Here is an 18,587-nt window from a genome sequence, read left to right on the forward strand (position 1 = left end):
GAGGGGAGAGAGAGGCTGGGAAGGGGAGACAAAGGAGGCAGGGAGGGGAGAGAGGACAGAAGGAAGGGATGGGAGGGAAGGGATGGAAGGGAAGGGAGAGGAGAGGAGAGGATGTAGGGAGAGGAGAGGGAGGAGGGAGATGAAGCTAAGAAAGGGCGGGGGGAGGATGTGGGGAGAGCGATGTCTCACCAAACATTGCTATACACTGCGGGAGGGAGGGGTGTGATGAGAGAGAGAGAGAGAGAGAGAGAGAGAGAGAGAGAGAGAGAGAGAGAGAGAGAGAGAGAGAGAGAGAGAGAGAGAGAGAGAGAGAGTTGGGGGGGGGGGTAGAGGAAGGTGAGGGGTGGAGGTGGCATTAGCAAAGAGAATCATATCTTATGCTTCAAGACTGAAAACACGCGCGCGCGCTCACACACACACACACACACACACACACACACACACACACACACACACACACACACACACACACACACACACACACACACACACACACACACACACTTTTTAGTACAGACTAGCAGGTACTCCTACCCAGAGGGCTCGTAAATAACAACATAATAAGTCAACCCTTCTCGGCCCACTCTCGGTGGGCAATGTGCTGTGGCACATTCCTGGAAACGAGTTTCCTGTCCTATTTGTCAATGGTCCTTCAGCTTGGAGGAGTTACCGGGCAACGTGATGGCACTGGTCCATCACAATGGAATCCAAAGATTCAAAAATAAATAAAAAAATGGAAAATATATTGCGGAAAACCTAAAAAAAGTATACCCTGAGAATTTGGTGTCGATCAGCCCAAGGATCTCAGAGTAGTTACTGGACAAACAGATCAACACACATTCAGACACAATTCTGTTTTATGTATTAGGTTACAGGAGGTCGTTCTGAATGAGCATAGGTCGAACCCTTCTGTGCTTACAACTTAGAAAACACAACACAGGTAAAAACAGACAAAGGCGACAAGGCCATTTTCTCCATACATCGTATTCCCACTGTAACGCTTCACAAGAAAAGTATAACAGACAAGTATAATTGATAGTAGATCAAACTATACATTGCCGCATCCTTTTAAGCCAAACATAATGTAAACCTCCGATTGCCAGTTTGGAGAAGCGATCAATCTTTCGTCAGTTGTTGCTTTCTGAATGAAATTCTGATTAGGGATTCTCCATTGTACGTAGACGATCCAAACAGGCTCCTCTACTCAAGGTGGACAATGCTACTCTTAGTCCAGAGGGTCATGGCAGAACTCAGGTTTACTCTTTTGAGTGACCCTGAGTGCAGATCCTTTAATCCAGTTCCAGTCAAACTTCACTCATCGATAGCCAATTGTGGAGTAATCCTCAGTTTGTTCCCCAAAATTCAAAAGCTGGAGCTTCCCTGACTCCAAGGCTTCATCCATCCTCACTCCCCAGGAGAGATATCCTCAAGCATTTCCCCAGGGCAATTTCAATATAATCAACTCATATTCACCTCCTTATCTGGGGTGTTGAAAAGGGAATGATTTTCTTAGCTTATTTTCACATACAAAAAAAAACAAAACATGATGCGAGATGACTCAAGTCTGATGTGCAATGACACAAAACGTACATAGACGAGTATTTATCCTCCTCATAGTTGATTTCCTGATGATTCCGACAATAAATTGTTTCGGTTAGTTTTGCTTACCAGTCATCGTTCTCTTCTTGGTGCCTGCAGAACTTGCATGGTGGTCTCTCAATCAATATGTCGTCGGTAATTGAATGTGCTTGGAGTGTGTGAGTTGACGTTGAATCTGCATGGAGCAGTGCCAGTTAGAAGGATGCTCGAGATTTCAAATGAAACTTTGTGTACAAAAGTCTGAATAACTTAGGTAGATTCATTATTTTAAGGGAATATTGCTTTATCATGTTGCTCACCGATTATTTTGTGTATGAAGTCGAGGCTTGAGGAGCAATGGAACATAGAACAGACCAGAACATAATGGGAAGTGGGGTAGAGGGAGGGGGGGACACACCAACAGCAGGGTGGAGGGACACAACAGAGGGATACTTGGAGAAGAAAGGGTGCGAGAAAGAATGAGATCAAGGTGAGGGGGAGCAAAACAAATATGGTGAACAGAGTATGGTGATGCACGATTGCCCGCCTGTCAGGCACCGGCGGCTTTTACTTCCTCGAAGAGCATCTCGGAGTGGACAATACTTTTCTGACGGATGAGCCTATGAACAACGATTGTCCTGGAATGGATGCTAAGCAATTACACACTGATGGCGTGTACTTAAGTTTCCACTCTGAAGGGATGTGTGTGTTGAAAGCTGGAGGAAAGTAACACATCATTTACGTAATGTACGATGGCAGCTCAAGGTTTATAGTGTACATTTTCATTGGATAATGTGTCCAAAAAAAAAAAAATTGGTAAATGCTGAAATTATGCACAATGATGTTCTACCCTCAGCAAGTTATACAGAAAGTATAACGTCAATGTCAGTCAAAGCATTCTGGGTAAAGTGTGGTTGATGGCCAATATAATGGCATGTACTGTAAAACAAAGGTGTATCATTGTCATGGAGAGTGTCAAACCAAATGAAATTCAAAAAAGACTGAATGCAAAATTTGGTGATGGATGTTCTTCATGTAGTTTGTAATGGTGCCACAAGTTCAAAAACATCTGTGAATTGATGAGCAATTTTTGAGCATTCTTACATGCAATCAACTGCTGTCCCTCGAGCAAACTGGAACGGCGTTCGGTAGAGTGCATACCTCCACCAGGCTGAACAGTTTGTTTTGTATTCCGCTGATAGGCCGGATTGGGATCTGGACCTTAACCAAATTCTAATCAAATTGGTTTTGTCATCTGACTCACTCTTCCACCAAGTTTTGTCATAACTCATCCATGACTTTTCGAAATATCCTGCCATGTATCGTTTTTGGCCCTATTTCTCAATGGTGAAGAATCAAAATTCTCGTATCCAGATCTGGATGTTCTCTAAAATCGAAGCAATGCGTCCTTGTCACACCGAAGCCATCCACCAAGTTTCATCTGAATCCGTCCATCAATTTTTGAGATATTGTGTTATATATCATTTTTAGCCCGATCACTCAATGGTGAAGAATAATTGAAAAATTATAGTATCCATCTCTGGATCTTCACTAAAATCTAATTACTTCGTCTTTGTCGCACATCCAAATTGTCCACCAAATTTCGTCTTAATCCGTCCCTAACTTTTTGAGATACCCTGCTTTCAGACATACATATATACAAGAAAAAGACGTTGTGCAGAACACGATACTTGCAAAATCCACTCCCTCTCCAAAGGTTGCCATGGATACATCAAATTGTCCATTTCATTACGATTAAAATTGACAATCTTAATCAAAGCTCAGGTCAATCAGATGAAAATTAATTATTTTTCATATTGAAATTGATGATTTTAGAAGTTTGACCTTTAGTTGACCTTTTGACATCAAAATAGTTGCTTTCCAAATTCAGTGATGGACTATGCAAATCATGTTCAACTTTCAAGTTCTCTCTCTATCGAGTGCAGCCTGTGGCTGCTGGTTGCATCATAAGTTGGGACGCGGCTATGCCGCTGATGCAGTGTCCCCCTTACCAGTACACTAGTACTCATTTTGCCGACTTCAGAAGGATGACAGGCTGAGTCAACCTCCTGGTATATTTTAATTCAGCGGCCAATGGGGCTTGAAACTCAGGACCCTAGGATCCCAAGCCACCACACTAACCACTAAGCAAACACCAGGCTTAACTTTCAAGGTAATAAGATGTAAATTGACAATTTTTCAGTTGAAAATTGATGATTTAAGAAGTTTGTCCTTGAGTTGACCTTTGACCTCAAAAATAGTTGGTTTTCCAATTCAGTGACGCAATATGCAAATCTTTTTCCAAATTTCAAGTCAATTGGATGAAAAATGACGATTTTATAAATTCAACTTCAAGATGACATTTGACATTTGACCTCAAAACCAATAATCTTATTAGTTGAGACTACCTCGAGAAATTGTTGAAGTTTTGTGAAGGTCGGTTTTAAATTGTAACCTGTAGGCGATTGACAGACAAACAGACAGAATAACAAAATCGACTGACTTACTTCTCTTTGTTGCTTCTCAAACTTCATGGTGAGAGGATCTGGGTGGTATTAAGTTTTGCGAATGATGAAAACCTCTCAAAATGGCTGAAAACCCATCTTGAAGATTACGATGCAGATGGCATCGAATCACTACTGTATCGGCAGGACATGCTCAGATATGTAACCGGGGAAAACCTTGAGAGCGAGAACTGATTTGCAATACATGTCCCCCAACAATGTGATATTTTAAATAATCCGATGTACATACATTCAGCAAAAACAAGCGTGCGACCAGGGTGACAGTTCCATAGCTGGATCAGGATTTCAACTCTGGCTACAGACAGAGAGCCATCCACTGAACACCCTTTAGTTATGCTATTCACAAAAAAAGTGAAATAAATAAATGAAGGTTATCGTGTGTAATTTCGGTTTTAGCTCGACTTTTCGCACCAGTAAACACATCCCGTTATTTCGGCGGTGCATAATGGCGTGTTCGATGCCAAAAACAATAAAAACAAGTTAAAAAAAAGACATAAAATGTCATAGCTCCCATCCCGTTGTTTTAATAATTCTGTTATCTGGAATAAAAGGGCTAGTCCATATTTATGTACAACGAAAATGGCCAGCAGTCTACCAGTCAGCCATCTTTGATCAAATCGCAAAATAAAATGAGGGCCACACGTACGTCAACATGTGGTGCGCTTGTGCCAATTTTGAAAAAAAATCGGACCATGCATTTCTGAGAAATGGTCAGGGACACATTTAAGTAACAAAATGGCCACCGGTTGTCCATATTGGATCTGATCTCGAAACAAAATGACGTGCAGATGTAAGCCATCATTCATTATCTGGGTGAAAAGTTTGAACAATATCGGTAAATGCATGTCTGAGAAATGGTTGAGGACGTGTTTAACATCGGGGTTTTTTTTACAACTAAAATGGCCGCCAGTCTACCAGTTGGCTATCATAAATTAAATTGCAAAATCAAGTGAGGTGCAAGTGTATGCCATTGTATACTGTGCTTCTGCCAAGTTTGAACAAAATCAGACCATGCACATCAGAGAAATAGTTGGGGACATGCTTAAGTGACAAAATGGCCACCATTCGACCATCTTGGACCTGATCTCGAAAAGGAATAACTCGCATATGTAAGCCATTATTCCTTATCTGTTTGCCAAGTTTGAAAGACATCGATAAATGCATCTCCGAGAAATGGTTGAGGACATGTTCCACATCGGGGGTTTTTTTTGCAACTAAAATGGCCACCAGTCGGCCATCTTGGATGTGATGTCGAAAAGAAATGAAGTGCCAATGTATACCATCATGTGTTGTCTTTGTACCAAGTACGAATAAAATTGGTCCATACACGTATGAGACGTGGTCGTGGACGCACGCACACACGGACATGAAAATCGAAACAAAATGCATCAGCCCCCGTTTCGGACAAAGTCCAATGGGGGCTAATAACCTGATGTACACACATGAAGCAAAAACATGTGCATGGATTATGCTCATACAGTATATATTACATCGTGGTTATATACCTGGGATCATTCCAATTTCACGGGGCCACTGACTAAATCCCAGGCCTATGGCCTGAGGCCTGCGGATCTGTGCTACTTCATGCAATGGTGGCAACATGATTTTATTGGGGTGGAGTCAAGCCAGCTGTCCAGCCAATGTATGTAAAGCAGTGGGGGTCGAGCAAGGACAGCTGAACACTGACCCGTGTATAATTTGTGATATTTTCTAAGGCCAAAAAGGGTACAATTGTGAAAAATTGACGAAACGCCCTGAAAGTCGAACTTGTTCTGTAACTTATCACAAAGTCATGTCCCAAATTTCAATTGGATATGTTAAAGGGCATGGCAAAAAGTCTGAAAAACTATAGGTCAGATGGACAGACAGACGGATAGCGAGCAAACCTTTGGTCCCCTCCGGTGAAACCGGAACGAGACTAATAAATAAAATTTCATCAACTTCCCTGGACAGTACGGCACTTAAAAGATCACGTCAACATTGAACAAGCTGTGTACGGAGTGGAACAAAAAAAATCAACGTCAAATTTAAAACATTAGTATTATTATTATTATTATTATTATTTTAATTATTTATTTTATATCATTGTGATTACTATGGTTTATTTATTTGCTTTTTATACAACAAAATTGTTTTGGTGATTGGGTTCGAATTAAACAATGGAAATGAAAAGTATATCAACATAGCAAAATAAGATCTTGCCATGCCTCACTGCAGAGATCATTTTAAATGCCAAAAGTGATTACCCATACACACCTCTTCAAAACCTCATCCACACTCTTGCACAACACTCTCGAGCTACATCTGAAATCACATCATGTGCTTTTTCATGATTTTTTTTTCCTATTTTGAAACTTTATCTATTCCGTTAAAACCCAATTCAGGGAAGTCGGTGCATAAAACCCAATTATTGCATAAAGCAGCGTTCACCATAATATCTACAGTGTGGACTAGACGTGTCACATGCAGATGAGACCAGTAGAAAGATTACTGTAGAATGAAGAACTAGTCTTTCTGGTGAAGGCTAGTTACCTCCACCACCGAAGGTGGGCGGACGTTATGTTTTCACCCCTGTCCCCCATGTAATAGGGGACACGCCCTCGGTACGCACTTGCTCAAACCGAATCACCTTACCAGATCAGATGCAGCCAAGTGGAACTGCCAAGCACGTACAGGCGAGGAAACAGATCTTTGGGGAATAACGTCCCGGCTAAACGAGGGTGCGGGCCATGCTGGACCGATGGAAGAAAACATGAAAACGAGCTGGCAACATTTATATACAACACATTTATTTACAATCAAGTGAGGAAAAGTATGTGGCACATTGAATGGGGTTTTATTTTCTGTCCAGCAGGGGATAGCAAGGAATTTGTGGGGTGCAGCAAAAGACAAGCAATCTTACAAGAGACAAAGAGCAGAGTTATCCCATTATATCTTCGACAATCTTAATTTATGCTAGGACAGGCGCTATCACACACACATATACACACACACACACACACACACACACACACACACACACACACACACACACACACACACACACACACACACACACACACACACACACACACACAGAAGGTTAGGTAGCCCAGAGAGAAAGAAAGCAAGTGAGAGTAAATTACCTCTCAATAACTCATGTGGTCGGCAGACCAACGCAACCCAGAATGCTTAGGGACAGGTAGGTGGGAGGAATACTGGTGGTATCTAGGATGTGGGAGTGGGAGTGGGAGGTGTGGTGTAATGTGGGGGTGGGGGGGGGCTCTGGGGGAGATATGCAGTGTCATGCCAGAGGAAAATGAGATTGCGAGTCAGTAACATTCTTCTTTGTGTGTCCACAGAAGATGGGATAGAGGGGTGGAGAGAGATAGAGAGAGAAGAATAGAAGCGCGAGGAGAAAGATCCCTAACTTAGCTGTGTAAAGGTCTGTATGTGTTGCGTGTACACCTGTGGGACGCTCCGCCTGAGCATTCCCACCTCATGATATGGCGTGTTATCTCCTGCTTAATTATTTGCTGGGGCTTGTGGCAACGTGTGCTCCGCACTGGTCCGTCTGGCTGCGCGGGGGTGGCAGGATGTCTCGAAGGATGGCAGTCTCCCCGGATCAGGCTCTCGAAGAAGAAGTACGTTCTGGCAATCACACACCAATAATGTTCTGAAGAACAGCGAGACAGAGAGCGAAGAGGGACTCTAACAGCTCTGCGCTACCCCTTTTATAAGCCCGGGGCGAAGGGTAGGGTGATGTCCGGAAAGCGATGCACTGTGGCCCAAATCCTGCTCCACTATTGGGCCATAGCGCCCTAGCCATGCTCTGCCAGGCTCAGGGACTAGAAACCCGTTCAGTTGCCAACCAGCTTCGGCACAGCTTGGAGCTCCTGACTTAACATAGGGCATGCTCCACGAGCCAGTACCCGGCGCTGAATGAGTACTGATTGCAGTTTGAACGTCGGATGGCAGCAGACCTTCTCCACCACCCACGAGCTCCTTCATAAGCCAAAATGCACACTCGGTACCTGAACCAACCTCCTGGATAACCCTTCTCACGACCCCTCCTCGTTGCCACCAGTCCTGCCGTGGTGAGGGCTGTATAAATTATGGATGCTCACCCGGGACGTCCCCGGTAAGAGGTGACAGAGCTATTAGCGTCTGTGTGTGGTCGAGCTTTGCGCGGTGCGGAGAACAATCCGACACCGTGCGGTGGTCCTCAAAATAGTGGCGAATTGTAGCGATGCAGAGGTACGAGGAGGTGCGGGAATATTTTTCCCCATGTACGGGAGGCATTTGTGGTCAAAGTGGTGAGATTTGGTGAGCGAGGTGCGACGTAAGGTGAGGTACCGGTTGGGAATTGGCATTCAGATTTGAACGAAATAATGGCGGGTGATTCCTGTGTGCGGGTTGTGTAGTATGCAGCTGGGATGTGGATGATCCGAGCCACGGAAGGCATCATGGTGTGCTTATTATCAATTGCCTATTGAATGACATGTGTGCTTGCATGCTTGTTATGTACTATGGCTAAAAGGACAGGGTTAGAGTAGGGATCAGAGACATTTATTAGACCGAACTACGAGACCCACGCAACGCACTTCATCCTGTTAACCCACGAGACATGAGGGGAAGGTCTAACTGCACAAAGACTAACGAAATAACTGCCTGGGGATCACTGTATGTTGCGTGCCATTGCCGAAGAGGCATGCGGTTTTGCAGAACCGCAACAATACCTTTGCAGTTTTATGGTATAGCCCCATGTTGCAATCGTATGCATTTGATCAATGTCGTCACATTCTGTACTTTCTCGATGTGGGCACGTTCTCATGGAATGTACTTAATAGAAGCGGTCACGTTTTTAGTACATATACTTTATCGGCATCGCCACATTCTAATAGTACGTACTTTATAGACGTACTCGATTGAAAAAGAAAACGTGTAATACTGGCTACCACCAGGTGGCATTTTTGGCCTATGTTAGCACATTATGTGCGGACAGACAGACGGACAAACAAACTAACAAACAGATTCAAGTGCAATACCCTCTGGTGAGATGTGGGTAACAATGGATGAAACTGACAGCACGTTGATTGATGTATGCCAACCGTCGTTGTAAACAAGTAGGATTTGACGTTTCAAACGTTAATCCTTTGTCGGAGAAAAAGAGAGCAATGGTTCTCTCTCATTTGCTCTGATGAAGGGTTAAAACCTGAAACATCAACTTCTCCTTGCTGCCCATGGTGGTTAACAGACCTCAATAAAAGTCCTGTTGATTTCATCCACTGACAGGCAGATTAACCCATCCCAGAAGGTTATTGATGAGCCAGCTGGGTTTTTTTTTTTACCAACAATCAAATCATCATGAAATGGTACTTCTTTTGAACAATCTTAGTTTCCAGAAGTGAAGAATCTAAATTTTTAGTCATATAGAATGGTACAAAGGTAATGCACTTACCTTTGAGTGATACGGTCTGGGTGTGATTCTGGGCTTGACGATAAACTGTCAGACTGATGCTTCGTAGGCAGGACGTCGCGTCACAAGATGCACCCTCCCAGTGGATGGAAGACAAGCTGGCCATGTCCAGTCAATGAGCATTCATTGTTGGATGCCAATTGGATATCTTTTGGAAAGAGTAGGCGAGGCCACCTTCACCTTCAGTCGAACAAATTCCAAATTCCTGCCTCCTTCAGTCGAACGTATGCTTAGCTGGCCAGTTCAGGGAAGACTTGGGCCAAAAACCTTCCCTAGCCAACCCCAGAAAAAGTTGGGAATAACTGGGTTTGTAACATTGCTGACCTGAACCCACAACTTCATAGATGCCAGTCCAGTAGCCTCACCACTTGTCAACCACTTTTGGGGGCACAAAGACGACTTAAAGGAAAAAAAAAACTCTTTGTAAAACCATTGTGCTCTACTGTATTGTTCAATCCGAATGATGTTGAAGCTTTCAGTTGAATCACCATTAAGGTTCGTGGTAAACATTTCAGAATCAAGTCGATGTCGTAGGCTGAAGGACTTAAATTTGCTATGATTGCTTTTGAATGTTTTCGGAAACAAGGTCCTTTGATAATTATGATTAAGAGGTGAGCAATTTACAATCGACTCATGTTTTCTTCTCTGCAGACTGTTCGAAACACATCCCGAGTGTAAAGATATCTTCTTTCAGTTCCGAGACATGGATGACCCGCACAAACTGAAGAGGAGCAAGCAATTAAAGACACATGGTCTAAGGTGAATTCACCGTCAACGCTGGGGATAAAGAAACAAGCGAACACAATAATTGGTTGGTGGCCTAGTGATGCAAGACACTGATTATAATTACACAGAAGGTTCATAATTAATTACCATTTAGCAATGTCATGGATGCAAAGAGTATCCATTGCCTCTATACTACTACCGCTTGACCTATGAATTCTAGATATCTGTGATTGTTATTCTTACCTTGATTTGGGAAGGTCAGCCTCATTTCACCTGTCTCTGCTCCACTCAGTTTCTTCTCCGATTCTTCTGTCTCCTCTTCTCTTCTCTGTGTGGCCACACGTGCGCCGTGGAACGTGTGCCAAAAAGAATAAAGACTGCACTTTATCCAGTGATAAACAACCTCATCATGATACAGAGCAGCACAACGAAGAAAAAAAGATAAAGAGGTTCCGCCTGCCCCAAAACAACACAAACTGAGCTCCAGACGAGCAGCAGATATGTAAGATCTGAGCTTCAACATGGAGAAGGAGACCATCCAAAATTGCAAAGTGTATTTCACGCATGACGCATGGGGAGCACATTGCAAAGGAAAAAAAAACCTTTGAGGAGCAAATTAAAACTGCAAAACATTCACAACTCATCACCTCGGCAGCAACTTACGGTGGAGTGAGGGTCGACATAGATGTCCAAGTCGACACATGTCAGAATCGACAAAGTTGCCAGTTTCAGACAGTTGGAAGAACAGAAAAACATCACAATTTGGTCCTCGAAATGTGATCCTTGAAAAAGGATAGATAGTTTGGGCTCTGGGAGGACTCCATTTCACCTTCTCAAACTGCAAAAGGAGATTATAACGAACGCAAGACATTCAATTTATTACGTATGCATATATGTATGTGGGGAAAATTTTTCTACCAACCCCCCCCCCACCCCCACAAAACCCCAAACCCCTCAGCTCTTTCCACGTCCTCCCGGGTATACGTAATTAGATAGAAACTCACCAAGTTGAGTTTTTAAAAAACATTTATATTGGGCTAATTTGAGGGCCTTTCTATCCAGTTTCCCAGCTCATAGCCACTTCCTTTTGTTAAAATAAAAATCAAATCATGAGACTTCTTACAAGAAACTTAAACACAGAAGGAGCCCTTTGGGCACATCAAGCCTGCGCAATAGTTTTCAAGCAATGGTTGTCCGAGCTCAATCCTTTGTAGATGCTGAGCTTCAAACAAGGAAGCAGCACGTACCATTTTTAAACACTTTGGCATCACTCGGTTGGGGCTGGATGGATTCCTCTCCAGTACACCACGAAGTCTGCATAATTATCCAGACTCGGTGGTGTAATGGTTAGAGCATCCACTCTGAGTCTGGGAGGTCGGTGTTTCAAACCTTGGCTGAGTCAAACCAAAGACTAAAAATAAATAAATAAATAAATGGTGTGTGGTGCTCCTTTGCTTGACGTTCAGTATTTAAAAGGATAAGAGCACAGACTATCTCCATAGGTTGGCTTTTATGGGGAGGAGGAAACTCCTTTGGAAATGCCCCGCTGGGTGCGGTGAGAAAAGTTGCATCAATGTTGTAACTTCGTTGGTACCTAGAGGGCCCTGGGAAGTGACTGCATTTCCCCCAAGCTCAGTAGCTGTTTGTCTCATCTAACAGTCCTGTGTTTGTGTACGTGTGTGTGTGTGTGTGTGTGTGTGTGTGTGTGTGTGTGTGTGTGTGTGTGTGTGTGTGTGTGTGTGTGTGTGTGTGTCAGTTCCACTCTGAGCTTTAGATCCTGTTAAAAAAAAACAGGTTAAATACAACTACAATTCTATCTTTCACCTCCTTGGAAATCTGACACCAGTTATTACACTTCCCAGATATCTGTACTACAGTATCTCACTTGGTAGAACTGTTAACTAATTTATTAAAATACCCACTATTCACTTGAATTTATAGATACTTTCATGACTTTTGTCTTGCCGACATTGACCTTCATTCCATAATTCATTGCTACAGTATTCAGGGTCTCCACCAACAACTGCAGTTTAATCATGGTCGTTGCTACCAAGGTTTTGTCATTTAAAAAAAAAAAAATTGACAGCCTTCACGAGTTCACCAAAAATCTTTCCTCGTTCATGCACCCAATTAAACTTCCTTTCCTCTCACTTCTGCAGACACATTAATGAACACATGTGACAGGTAACAACCTTGTCATACTGTCCTTCCAATCACTCTCAGCTCTGACTCTCCATTTAGTTCCCAAACACTTATTGCTTTAACTCTCATTCCTCCAATTTTGTGTGATGTGTGAAAATGTTGCTATATAATGTGTGAAATTCTTGATTTGCTTGGATCATTTACTGGAGTTATATTCACTACTGATGGTCCTCCACCCTCTGTCATGGGAGAGGGTGGATTATTTTCTTTTCCTTAAGTTTAACATGATCAGTCTAAAAAATATTATTAGACAAGTCTTTTAACCAGAGTGGTGTCAAAGCCACCCAATGCTCGCCTGTTTATACATTTATCGTTTTTAAAAGACTAGTCTAATAATATTTTTTATATAAAGCATTGCAGTGAAGTCTGATCCAAATAATTTTAAAGCAAAATATGTATTTGTATTTTGTAATCAGTAAAAAATAGTGGTAGATAAAAACATTAGAAAGGAAATAACTTGCATCAAAAACATTAACATTTTCACGCTCACGCTCACGCCGGGGGTATCGCTATAGATCTCTGTTCCTCTGTTCGAGCTGCTGTTCACCACCATCTGATCATCCCCAAACCAAAACCATGATCTTTTCGAAACCCGTTAACCCCCCTCCCCCCTCTCCACAAGACAATTCTCCTTCGAAATTTCCAGCTTTTATATCCTGAGAGTTTGCCTTTGTACCTTTGTATCCATATTGTACACCCCCTGCATCCTCCCTCCCCCTCGTTCTTACCCACATCCATTGTTTGTCCATCCCCAACTATCTTCTCCCTCTTCTCCCTGAGCCATGCTACTGGTGTTTCACACCCACACCCCACTTATCTTTCTGTTGCTCTTTTTGTTCTGTTGCGTCTTGTTGCGTCCTGTTATGTTCTGTGTTCAAGCCACGACTTTGTGTATATATATATATATATATATATATATATATATATATATATATATATATATATATATATATACATACACACACACACACACACACACACACACACACACACACACACACACACACACACACGTGGAGTGTGATGAGCACTCCCCCAATCTCCATTGGACATAGTTCTACACCAAAGCGTCATCTCCAATCCGGAGGCCTCAGCCCGGCGACTGTCAAAGAGACAAAGATTACATGGTCAACATCAGTTAAACATCAAACGGTGCTGCCCATCTGGATTTCAGGCTTGTTTGCCTCTTTTGAAGGTGCCTTTTTATCCAAAAAAGGTAATAAAAAAAAACAACAAAAATCAAAACATTTCAACAGCTTGGGACATGCACCTTGCCTCCATGGCCAAAGTACACAGTCCATCAAGTCTGTCCAAGTGGCACACACATGCAACTCAGCCCAAAGGCTGAAGCACATGGTCAAACAAACACACACATCTAACCTCAAAAGACCAGGAAGCATAGTCATACAATTGGACTACTCCGTAGGAGTGAATCCCTATGACTTCAAGCCATGCCATCCTGAATTTGGGCTTGTTTTCACTCATCAGGATGGCATACCAATAAATTTTTAACCAATTATCATCACATTCGTTGTTTAAACATCAGATGCACCTCTTGACTGTTATGGTGATCATCACCGTGGATTATGTCTCACACGGTAAAACCGCATAATCCGCAAAGAACAACTGCCTGTTTGCCACCCAGTCGATGGTTACCGCTAAGGCAAACCATTCAACCAGAAGGCACGTGATGCGATCGGCAGGTAAATCGAAACATGTGGAGTGTGACAAGCACTCCCCCTATCTCCATTGGATTTAGTCCGACACATGGACAACATCCATAAATGAAAATATAAATAAGTTTTAAAAAATGCAGGGGAGAAACCCGAGACAATGGGGAGGCACAGTAATTTTGCGTGCCGGTGGACATTGAAGCTGTTACACCAGGAAAAAAAGCAATCACGGAACTGTCGGAAATCATCCATAAATGAAAATATAAATAAATAAAAATAAAATAAAAAGAAAAATCAAATGGAACTGAGTGACTCAAGACAATGGGGGAACATAGTTCATATGGTGATCCAAGACAATGGGGAAACATACTGAACCTGGTGTTGGCTTTATGGTTAGGGTGGTCGCTTGGGATCCTAGGATCCCAAGTTCAAGTCCCGTTGGCTGCTGAATTAACACCAAGGAGTTGACTCAGCCTGTCATCCTTCTGAGGTTGGTGAAATGAGTACCAGTGTAGCAGTCAAAAGGCTATACTTGAAGGGAATGGATATTGACAGATCTATTAAAAAATATAGTATTGGTGTGGTGTAGGCATGATGGGCCAAATGGCCTCCTCGTGTGCATAAAAATTCCTTGTATGCTAACACAATGGGTAACCACACCCCGCTAACATATGTATATGTACATATATATATATATATATATATATATATATATATATATATATATATATATATATATATATTGTTACGTTTGAGGGGGGGGTATGCATTCAAAGGGTAATTAGGATGTTTAATTAGGTATGCCATGCTGTTCGAGTTTACCAGGATCTCGATGTAATAAGTAGCAATTCAGTGGTGATAAGTTGTCCAGTAAATGTCCATTTCTTCAAGGGGGAAATGGTAATTGTCACGTAATTAGATAGGGATACGGGATAGGGTAAGTGTGTCTGCGTAAACCCCTTTTAGTATTCCCTGGAGGCTGGCCGTGACGTCACAGGACAGTGCTGCGGATGGCTCCGCCCCGTGATCACGATTGGCAGAAGGCGACGGCGGAGGGCCAATAAACGGCTCGATTGGAAGTGACGAGGACTCGAGGATAAAAAGGCTCTGTTCGGGGAAAAGGGAGGAGGAAGAAGATCGGGACAGAAAAACCGTTTTGGTGGAGGCTGTTGTGCTGGGAGCGTGCTGTGTTGTTGCGCTGATTCGATCCTGGTTTCATCGTGTCTCGTGGCCTTGCTGTGCCTCGCGCCTCACCTCGGTTGGCTCTGGGGTTCTGCTGGCTCGGAGTACGGGGTCGAACGGCGGCCGGACCTGCCTCCCTCTCCTGCTCGCAACTTGGCGCCAGAACTGGTTCCCTGGTGGCTGTGAGTGGACTTGGGCCGACACCAGGAGGTCGACAGTACCACGGTGTCTCCTGCCCCTGATGAGCGCAACGCCAGCTTGTCCGGCGCCAATCCAGGGACTGTTGCGTCCGCACCACAGGCCAGCCTGACCACCAGGACCAGCTACGTTGTGTGTGTGTGTGTGTGTGTGTGTGTGTGTGTGTGTGTGTGTGTGTGTGTGTGTGTGTGTGTGTGTGTGTGTGTGTGTACCTGGCGCCTTAGAGGGTTTGAGATTTGTATATTCATTGGAATTGTCTGTTTTCCCCACGCCCGAACCCACACCACCATCCCTTCGAATCGCCTCGGGTCCCTCCTCTTGCCGAGTCTTATTATTTCTGGTTAGAGAAATAAACATCATTAACTCAGTGAAAAGCGACTCGTGCCACCTTCCTCGTCCCGTTTGCGGTAGAGCGATTAGAACCGCCATCTTTGGGTTGTAAAGGATAAACCGCCTCCATCGTTTCGGCTCATTCTTCGTTGGCGGGACTGTTCAAGTCCCGTGGACGTCACATTGGTGTCAGGAGTGGGATGTTCGAACCCCTCTAAATTATATTCGGTATCGGGAGAATATACCAGAACTGAAATCTCGCCACGGATTGGAATATAAAATTACTACAGAAAAGCGCGGGAAAATTTTGGCGGGATTTTTCAAATTAAATTTGATTGGCGGCAAACGGGATTTCTGCACCATGGTGGATGTGCAGATGTTTGAGGAGGAAGGCCACGTGTCTGGCAGCGAGTCGGGGGAAGAAGGAAGAGACGGGGGTCGGATTGGAACCTCCCCCATTCCGAGCCTGGACCGTGCTTCATTGCCCGTAATGGAGCCGGCAGCGCCGGAAACCGGTGCGTTGTCGATCCAGACAATGTTGGAACGTTTAATAGGGGACATGACAGCACAAATAGCAAATCAATTCGTGGCACAGAGGGCATAAATGACAGATCAATTGGGGGTAATGGGGGTACAGTTGGGTGCACGGATTGATTTAATGAGGGATGAATTGGGGGAAAAGATGTAGAAAATGAAAACTGAGATGCAGGAGTGTGTGGATGTTCAATTGGGGGAGATACAAAGTAAATTGGAGGATAGATTGGAGGAAACAAAGGTAGAAATTACATTGGAGGGGGAAAATATACGAAAAAAATTGGTAGATAAAATTGATGCAACGAACATTCGGGTTGATAAAGTGGATGAAAGCCTGGAACGTCATCGTGCCTGTGTGGATGCTCGTATGCAGCTGCAAGTAGAAGAGAGGGGAGAGCTGAGGAAGCAAGGGATGAATTTGGCGGAGGAGGTAAAAGGATTAGAGGCTCGTTTGGACGAACAAGATAAAATTATGAGCCAAGATGAAGTCTTGGATAAAGGCCTGGAAGAGCCGTCTTTTGTAAGTAGAGTGTTCCCTGTTGGTTGAGGAGCAGCTACAAACTCGCGACGGAGCCTTGGAGGAGGTTGTGCGGGCCCAGAAGATCCTGCGGGAAGAGGTGAATCGGTCCATTCAACGTTTGGAACAGGAGGCAAAATTGACCCATGAGACCCTCACCACAAAACATCTTTGGCCACAGTGGGCTCCGAAATCAGATACGCAGCCACAAGGGTGTTTGATCCGTGGGCTGGATTCGGACAAGGGAGAAACTGGGAAGCGGGCCACTGGAAAAGTGATCCCCCTGGTAAATTTTGACGGGTCAGGGAGCCTTGAAGCTTTTCTGACGCAATTTGAGTGTATTTCCCGACTAAACGGGTGGAATGAGCGGGAACGTACAGGGAATTTGGTGGCAACGTTGCGGGGACCAGCCGCAGATGTGTTAAACGTGATCGCGGAGGGATGTTGACCAGCTCCCACATTTACGAGGCGTTGAGCCGTCGGTTTGGGTTCGCAGCGAACTGTGATCTGGTGCGGGCCCAGCTCCAGCACCGCAGATTAAAGCCGGGTGAGACAGTGCAGGAGCTGGCACAGGACATTTACCAATCAGTCAGGATCACGTATCGGGACCTTACAGTGGAGGCATGGGACAGACTGGCACTAGAGAAATTTTTAGCTGATCTTCCTGACCCTGAGGTCCGAGCGCTAGTGGAGTTACAGGATCCACCCACCGTGCATCGAGCGGCCGCGTGCGCGGCCAGGCTGGCCTCGTGGAGTCGGCCGGGTCAGGTGCCCGAGAGGCCATCGGTGACGATCCGACAGGCGGAGATTCGGGATCAGGGAGGGGGGCTGGGAGAAATTGGCATTACCCAAATGTTGCAGGAAATTTGCCAGAAACTGTCAAGTTTGATAAAGGGTAATCCGGTAGTTGGTGTGCCAAAGCGGCGGGGTCCAGCCCAGCCAATAGAGAAATTCGATTATGGCCGAGGGGGTCCGGAACCGGAAGAGACATTACACCGATACCCACGGGGGCCTTTTATGGGGAGTTGTTTCCGGTGCGGGCGAAGAGGACACATGCAACGATATTGCCGGTACCCGGCGATGGAGAGACCCTCCAATAGACTTCCAAGCCCAGAGAGGATGAATCCTCCTGCTGAACCGCCAGGTCTATCCGAGATGCCTTTTTATAGGTCGGGTCCGGAAATCACTTTCTGGGGTCGGGGAGACTAGATCGGGCTGAGCATATAGGGCCATGCTCGGCTGCTGAGATTGTGGCGAAGTGCCCTCCTTTGGTGAAAATAGTGAATTGTGGGAAAATTGGCATGGGTTTGTAAGTTCTGCTGGGTTTTAGAGTGACAATCGGGACAGTGGGTAATTGGTAACAAAGCGGGCACAAGTGGCTGTCCAATGGCTGGTGCGTGGATCCGGTGAGAAGTGCTGTGTGAGTTGTTTTAAGTTAGGAAGTGAAATGTATGGTGCACACATTGATTTTTAATTGGACATGGTGTGGTAACAGGGAAGGTCATGGTCGGTGAAGTGTTAGAAATGCAGGTGTCACATGTAAGGCCGATGGGGTGGGGGAGTCATGTGGGTTTTGTGGGTGGGGATGATGTGCTTGTCCACAGGGATTGCTGAAGCTCACGGTGAGCGGGAATTGCGACCCCCTTCAAGGAGATTCACCCCTG

At 44.5% G+C, this 18,587-nt stretch overlaps 1 protein-coding gene across 3 annotated transcripts in view; it reads left to right on the forward strand.

Annotated features, from left to right (window-relative positions):
* Nucleotides 1-18,587, forward strand: part of LOC147031393 (cytoglobin-2-like) — a 55,879-nt gene that overhangs the window by 28,197 nt on the left and 9,095 nt on the right. For 2 of the 3 annotated variants that reach the window (XM_085862390.1, XM_085862381.1), the window contains exon 2: nucleotides 10,213-10,320. The exons of the other annotated variant lie outside the window; for it this stretch is intronic. In XM_085862390.1, the coding sequence (XP_085718516.1) occupies nucleotides 10,213-10,320 (108 nt within the window). The remainder of the gene's footprint in view (nucleotides 1-10,212; nucleotides 10,321-18,587) is intronic. 3 annotated transcript variants of the gene reach the window in all.

The sequence above is a fragment of the Eptatretus burgeri genome, chromosome 2 (genome assembly GCF_056783735.1).
Source record: "Eptatretus burgeri isolate ZD-2024b chromosome 2, Ebu_testis_v1, whole genome shotgun sequence".
In the NCBI taxonomy this organism is placed as follows: domain Eukaryota; kingdom Metazoa; phylum Chordata; class Myxini; order Myxiniformes; family Myxinidae; genus Eptatretus; species Eptatretus burgeri.